Source organism: Diuraphis noxia, unplaced genomic scaffold, assembly GCF_037042655.1.
Source record: "Diuraphis noxia isolate RWA-SAM2 unplaced genomic scaffold, SU_Dnox_SAM2 contig0002, whole genome shotgun sequence".
Lineage (NCBI taxonomy): Eukaryota > Metazoa > Arthropoda > Insecta > Hemiptera > Aphididae > Diuraphis > Diuraphis noxia.
The window spans coordinates 44236444-44243993 of NW_028301712.1; the positions used below are offsets into that span (position 1 = coordinate 44236444).

The following is a 7550-nucleotide window of genomic DNA, read 5'->3' on the forward strand; positions in this document are numbered from 1 at the left end:
ATACAAAACATTAAAAATGTATAATATTAAATATATATAATATGTATAACATTCATTAAATACCTATATATTATATATATGTATATACAAATTAAAATTTATTAAATATTTGTTATTTAAAAATAAAAAATGAAATAAAAACAAACAACTATGATAGGTATTTAAATTTTAATAACATAATATATTATGTATTATGTGAATATAATTATTAATTACCATATTATTTACATAATATTATACTAATGAATATATTTGTTTAAAAAAAAAAGATGTATGATAACTAAATTGTTGTAAAATAAAAGTGCCAATTAAAAAACAGTGAGCGTTTTATTCAGAATAATATTCAATGTCAATGCCACATGATTTCGTTCACATCTATCGCTGACTGAGCACGAATGAACTAAATATAAGACGATCCGGCAGTCACTCGCTCAGTTTCTGTTGGCAGGGAACATTCGCAAGAGAATAAAAAAAAATAAAAAAAAAATTCCTTGGTGTTAATTTTATTAAAGGTTTAAACATGTGCGGAATTTGGGCACTTTTCGGTATCGACGTGCATTCAATTTCTAAATATGACAAGACTTTTTCAAAGATTCAACACAGAGGCCCAGACGCATGGAGATTGGAATATGATTTGAAAGTGAAAGTAAATAATAGAAAAAAAACGTTAATATTAAAATGATAAATCACTATAATTTTTGACATTCATTTTTAAGAATGTCTGTCTTGGATTTCATCGTCTTGCGATTATTGACAGTCTTTACGGAATGCAACCAATGAAATTGCACAAATTTCCATTTGTTTCTATGATTTGCAACGGAGAAATTTTCAATTGGAAACAAGTAAATAAATATCAACAAATAATTTAATAATTTAGAAAATATTGAAAAATAATATACGTGAGCATGCAAAATTTAAGTTTAAATTATTTTACGTTCATAGTATATATATTATAGTTATAATTTAAAAAAAGTTTATGTTACAAACATCTATTTATTTTATTATTTATATTTTTAAGTGATTAAAAGTGGCGAAGACCTTTTTTATGCAATTTATTCAACTAAAAATTAGTATTCATTAATTGCAAAATATTAAAATTATTATTAAATGTACCTATTTTGTTTACGTGGTTGCTTAATTTTATTATAAACCATATATTTAGTCATTATTTATAATCTTAATAAAACTCTTTAAGTTTTTAAAACTCAATAATTTCAAAAAACTTCCTTAGTAGTCATAGTGAAAATAAATAGCTGACCAAAATTATTATTATTTTATCACAATAATGTATTAGTAAGTTATACACTTGAGACAAATTGTTGGCATTTAAAAATTGTGTACTAAAAAAATAATTATTATAAAAATAATTTGTTTTAGTATTTGAACTTCCGGGTTTTGTTATATAAATATATTTAATTTATTTTGTATAATGTTAATAGCTTGGAGAAAAACATGGTTTCAATTATGAAACTCAATGTGACGTAGAGAGTGTACTACAACTTTATGGAAGTTTTGGTATTGAAGAAACATTAAAACAATTAGATGCCGAGTACGCATTTTGTTTGATTGATTCACTAAAAAAAAAAGTATTCGTTGCAAGAGATCCATATGGCGTGAGGCCATTATTTTACTTGGCGTCCAGTAATGGTATTTTGGGAATATCTTCTGAAGCAAAAGGTAACCGTTTAACCGTAATTGATTTAATTTATTATAATATTTAAAAATTATCCTGCGATGTTCGCTATTTAATCACACAATATATTATTTTTACTTACTATGTTGTGTTGTAATAATATGTGCAAAGAATGATTGTCGATTAACAATTTTTGAAAGTATGATTTTTAGAGTGACAAACAAATTAAAAAATTATAAAAATATATTACGTACATAAAACCAATTTATTTTAATTTTATTTGAAATATTTTATGCGTTGGAATACTTCTAAAATATAAATAACTATAAATTGTATGAAGTAAACAAAATTGTTCAATCTTAAATTAAAAAAAAAATGTAGACCATTTATATGGCTTATCTTTGTCTTTAGTCCCATAATTCAAGACCTGCTTGTAACTAATGGCCTTTGTTGTCGATGTTATTTTTTGTGATCAATAAAAAAAAAAATAATAATCTTAAAAAACGTCAAATGCGTATTATAAATATAGATCTAACTATTAATGATAAAAAATACTGATTATCGATTATGACAATATTTAAGACTATAACTCTATAAAATTAATATTAACACTTGTGAATAATACAATAATTTAATTAGTACCTACTTAAAGGTGTATATTCGCATTTATTTTAAATTTTAAAAATAACGTTTTAAATATAATTAATAATATCAGTTATGAGTTATGATTCTCAATCCAGATCAGTATTTCATCACTATTTTATGTCGACACAAAATTTTATATAATTATATTGTAAAGTATATAAATCTATATAAAGCTATTATGTTAAATTTATCAATCGTTCTTTTAATGAGACTCGTCTAATTATTAAATATCATTCTTGAAAATTAATTCTTCTAATGTGAAATCATCATCATATGTATAATATTACTTATAAGCAATAACCTATAACACTCAAAGGTCAGTTAATCATATTTATTGAACTCATTTCCCCTATATTATTTAATTCTTTCTTTAAATAAATGTGATTAATTATTACCCAATTATAATATTTTATTATGGTTAAATATTAATAATTAATAAACTATAATTTAAGAATTAATACCTATTATAGTTATAAAATATGTACCTATATAAACGTATTGCCAAAGAAAAAACCAAATAGTTTGTAATTAATATAGGTACGACTATAAAATGTTTTACAAAACAAAATTATTTAAATCATAAAATTAATTTGATATTAAATTATATATATATATATATATATGATATTACTTTTCACTTATCCTTTAAATTATATTTTGTATTATAGAACAGTATTAGATTATGTATTATTGTATAGTATATGTACACAAATAAGATATGGTGTAGATGATTATTTTATTAATTATCATATAAGAAACATGGTGATATATTTAATGTAACTTATATACAAACTGATATACTGGCTATATTTAACCTATATAATATATAATATATAAGTGTATACATATATGTTATCAGTAAACGATATGACTAGAATTCTGATTTTTGCTAATCGTTAAATTTTGTTAAAAGTTTTAGATAATATGCTTCAGATGACTTATTAGACTACAAATTATTATATGCTTAAAATTAGTAGGGATTTATAAGACTATTTACTCCTATTTCTCTACGTTTCACAGTTTCTCATAACATTTAAATTTTTTAAGCTTTTAAAATAATTTTTTATGCATTTGGATAATTATTTTATATGTTAGTAATATTTGATCTAAATCACGGAAAAATTTTATTTTTTCAGTATACTTATACCAGATAGCATAAAAAATGTATAATGATTCAATACAATTTAATGGGCCAATCATGGGCCACTAAATCATGTTGGAATTTGAAAGGATCATATTAGCTCACTACTAATTAATTAAAACTTTAGCGATTGTCCATGCATCCCAGAATTATAGTATTTAGTATAATAATATTAAAGTAAAAATTCAATATTTTAACTTAAGGTTTGACATGTTTGATTGACGAACTTGGACTTACCGAATGGGAAATGAAGCCTTTCCCCCCAGGTCACACAGCAGAGTATAATATTTTGCCTGGCGGAAAATTGGAGTTGATCTCGTTGAATAGATTTTTTAAAATCGAGGAACCTATATTGCCCCCAGTACCGTTGGAAGAAGGCACGTTTAACAAATATTTTCTATTTTTCGTAAACTATTATGATTTGATGCTAATATAAAATTCCACTTTAGGCTTGACTGAAAAAAGTGTTCATGCCAACATTCGTAATTTACTTACACAAGCTGTTGAAAAGAGAATGATGTCGAATCGTCGTATTGGTTGTTTATTGTCTGGAGGGTTGGATTCTAGTTTAATAGCTGCCATATTGGTTAAGCTGTCCAAAGAAAAAGGTCTCCCGTATCCGATTCAGGTAAATGATAAAATATAAGTAAAAGTAAAATATTAAAACACAAGAGCATTACGAATAATACTCATAATATCTTGCTGTGGATATAGACATTTTCAGTCGGAATGGCGGACAGTCCGGATATATTGGCGGCAAGACAAGTAGCGAAACACATAGGTTCGGAACATCACGAGGTGCTCTTTACCGCCGAAGATGTGCTGAGCGTACTCGACAAAGTAATATACACGTTGGAAACTGCCGACATCACGACAATAAGAGCATCGTGTGGTAAAAATTTACGAATAACTTAATTGATCACTCATTCTCTCTGCCGTTGTATCTATTATCATAGCTCACGCACCGGTCTATACAATATTGCTTACCCGTTGATATTATAATAATATTATATACCCTTTAGACGACGGTATACACGACGTCATGTAATTATAATGTGCTTAAAACTGATTCTCACTGCAGGAATGTACCTGGTGTCCCGGTATATAAGCCAAAATACGGACACGGTGGTCCTGTGCAGCGGCGAAGGTGCCGACGAGGTGGCACAGGGTTATATTTACTTCAGGGATGCGCCCACGCCAGACCACGCGCACAACGAAAGTCTCAGGTTATTGGGAGATATATACATGTACGACGGTTTGCGCGCCGACAGGACAACGGCCGCACACGGGTATGTTCTGTACACTAATATCTGCTTGATATATACGTATTTCGTGTAATATTATTATTGAAAGTACTTATCAGTTACCTGTAACCTGTCATTACCTACCTAAAGCTATAAAAAAATAAATGATGGAATGCGTCAGTGACTCATCTACCGATTGGGATTTTCAGACTCGAGTTGAGGGTACCTTTCCTAGATTTGCGTTTTACTCAGTATTTTTTGAGCCTTCCAAAGGCGATGAGGCAACCACAAAATCAAATTGAAAAATACCTCCTCCGTTCGGCGTTCGACGGCACTGGTTTGTTGCCCAACGAAGTGCTGTGGAGGCACAAAGAAGCGTTCAGGTATAATATAATATCACCCAACTAATAATACGTACCTACTCTGTAGAACTTGGTGAAAAAGTGGAAGTCAAAATAAATGTACGTCTCGCTGAGTATATATTTATGATAGGTTTTGACGGTTAACTGTAAATATAAATTATAAATTAAAATGATGAATATCATTATAGGTTGCATTATAATATGTAAAGATCGAGTGCTACCTGTTAAACTCCATTATTGTGCAAAACTGAGGAAATTTCTATCACTATATTATGATTAATGGTCCATTCGAATTGCATATTATGTTTACAATATTTGAATAATAATAATTGGCACATACTCGTATATAGTGTTCAAAAATCGATTTTGAGTGGATCAGTCGCGTTAACGGATATTTTTATTGGGAGTGGTTATATAAAAATTATATGTATATATGACAGTAAGTCAACGATATAGCGTTTACTACAATGGTTCCCAACTTTTTATGATCACGACCTTTTAAAAAGTCACTAAATTGCAATTAAAAATCTAATCCTCGTATGTTATCAAATTTATCATTGTATATACTGTTTCCATATGACTAAATAAATATTTTATTAGTTTTATTTAATGTTAATTTGAGAATTGTATTACTATCGTTCGATGCAATTATAAATACACAAAAGCCTAGAAATAATTCTCACGAGGATAACTCTCTGACATTACGTCAGCACATTCACTGATGAATATTATATATTATATTCAATATTAAATTATTTTATTTCTTTGATTCGATATTATATAGGTATGAGGTAGTCGGATAATGTATTATGAATCTATAGGTCACGTCAGTCAAATCATTGAGCTTTTTTTAAACTTTTTTACAATGTTCGTTTAAAAGTCATATAGATTACGGTCTACTAACTCTATTTTAGGTATTATAAAAAAAGGTACCAATATTATATCAGATTATCACTACACTATATAGAAGTAAAGCTATTACGTAATCGATATTCATCGACTGTCAATATTTAAACAATGTACCTATTCATAATTTACCATCAAACGAGCGTATATTTATTTAACTTTATATAATATATGTTCTGTAACAAAATAAATTTAATCGGTAGGTGCCTATTCCCTTCAATGAAATACATTATTATTGACTTTATATATCTACGTCATGTATAATAAGTTGAGGGTAAAATCATAATTATTTTTTATACGGTATTTGAACTCAAGGAATAATAGAATAATAATTTAACTTGCTACACCTTAACATTTATTCAAATTAAAGATATAGAATATATAAGTAGGTATACCAGCTGGTTATGAATCTAACCTATACATTACGCTTTATAATTATATAAAAAGTAATTTTTGATTTTTTTTTTTTTATAAATAATCAAATTATATAACTGAAATTGGATAGGAACAAGTCTTTTTTTTATTCCTCTTAAAATTAATTATGAATTTAAAAAATATGGTTACAGTGATGGAGTTACAACAATTAAAAAATCATTATTCAATATTATCCAAGAATGGATCGACCCGAAATACACGGACGAAGATTTAAAACAAGCAGCAGTAAAATACCAACATTGCCCTCCGAATTCAAAAGAATCTCTGTACTATAGGTATGTCGTATACTCGTATTTTATACTTATACAGCTAGGATGATTAACCAAACATGCTTACCTTTTTTTCTCTAAAAATGCAGTTGTTCAAAATCTGATTTTTAAAAGTTTAAATATACTTAAAAACGATATTTTCAAATTCGATATTATGTAATTTGTAATTTAGTTAATCTGTATAGTTTTAAACTGTAAATTATTTGCTTATCCTGCTTGTATTTATAATGAATAAACAAGAAGTCACTGAGCATTGTACGTGGTATCTATGTAATTGTACCTACACAAACTGAACATATTGCATTTATTTAAATTTCTAATTTATAGGGACATTTTCGAAAAACATTACGAAGGACTATCATCTAAATTCATGCCTTACTTTTGGATGCCCATGTGGACTCAAGTTAAAGATCCATCAGCTAGATTTATTCAACATTATGCAGCTAAATAATGTGCATTTTTAAATGTTAAGTTTTAGTATAGTATATTGTATTATTTTATACATTAATTTAAAACAAAAATGCTTTTGTTTTGTATTTATATTAAATCCATTGGTATTTTTTTTTTTTGTAAAATACTTTTATGTTGCAATTTAAAACTACTAAACGTTGTTAAAAAGTTTAATTGAAGTATTTATTTATTAATTAAGTATAATGTTTAAACGATATTGTACATTTTAAACGGGTTATAGTTTGTGAATATTATAGCCGTTTAATAAATATAATAAAACGTAAAATACAAAAATTAAGAACCTTTTTTTTTATTACATACCTACAATTATTTTAATATATTGGCTTAATTTTTTAGAAACTATTCTTCAAGAATTCAGAAGACAATATATTTGTATGATCGTTATTAAGCAGTAAATCACTTGCACGTTAAATCACTGAACAGTAAACTTAGTTATTTGCCATT

General features: G+C 26.7%; 1 protein-coding gene across 1 annotated transcript; it reads left to right on the top strand.

Annotated features, from left to right (window-relative positions):
• Positions 1 to 376: 376 nt before the first annotated feature.
• AsnS (asparagine synthetase) lies at positions 377 to 7259 on the top strand. The gene is made up of 10 exons (XM_015520648.2): positions 377 to 646; positions 717 to 842; positions 1440 to 1677; positions 3623 to 3796; positions 3869 to 4047; positions 4134 to 4311; positions 4501 to 4708; positions 4873 to 5046; positions 6498 to 6641; positions 6963 to 7259. The coding sequence occupies exons 1-10, from the start codon at positions 521 to 523 to the stop codon at positions 7084 to 7086; spliced, it is 1671 nt and encodes a 556-aa protein (XP_015376134.1). The 5' UTR covers positions 377 to 520; the 3' UTR covers positions 7087 to 7259.
• The last annotated feature ends 291 nt before the right edge of the window (positions 7260 to 7550 follow it).

Coding starts and splice junctions, on each gene's coding strand:
- AsnS (XM_015520648.2), top strand. CDS start 521: ATGTGCGGAATTTGGGCACTTTTCGGTATCGACGTGCATTCAATTTCT. Junction 843..1,439: donor AAATTTTCAATTGGAAACAA/GTAAATAAATAT, acceptor TAATGTTAATAG/CTTGGAGAAAAACATGGTTT. Junction 3,797..3,868: donor CCCAGTACCGTTGGAAGAAG/GCACGTTTAACA, acceptor ATTCCACTTTAG/GCTTGACTGAAAAAAGTGTT.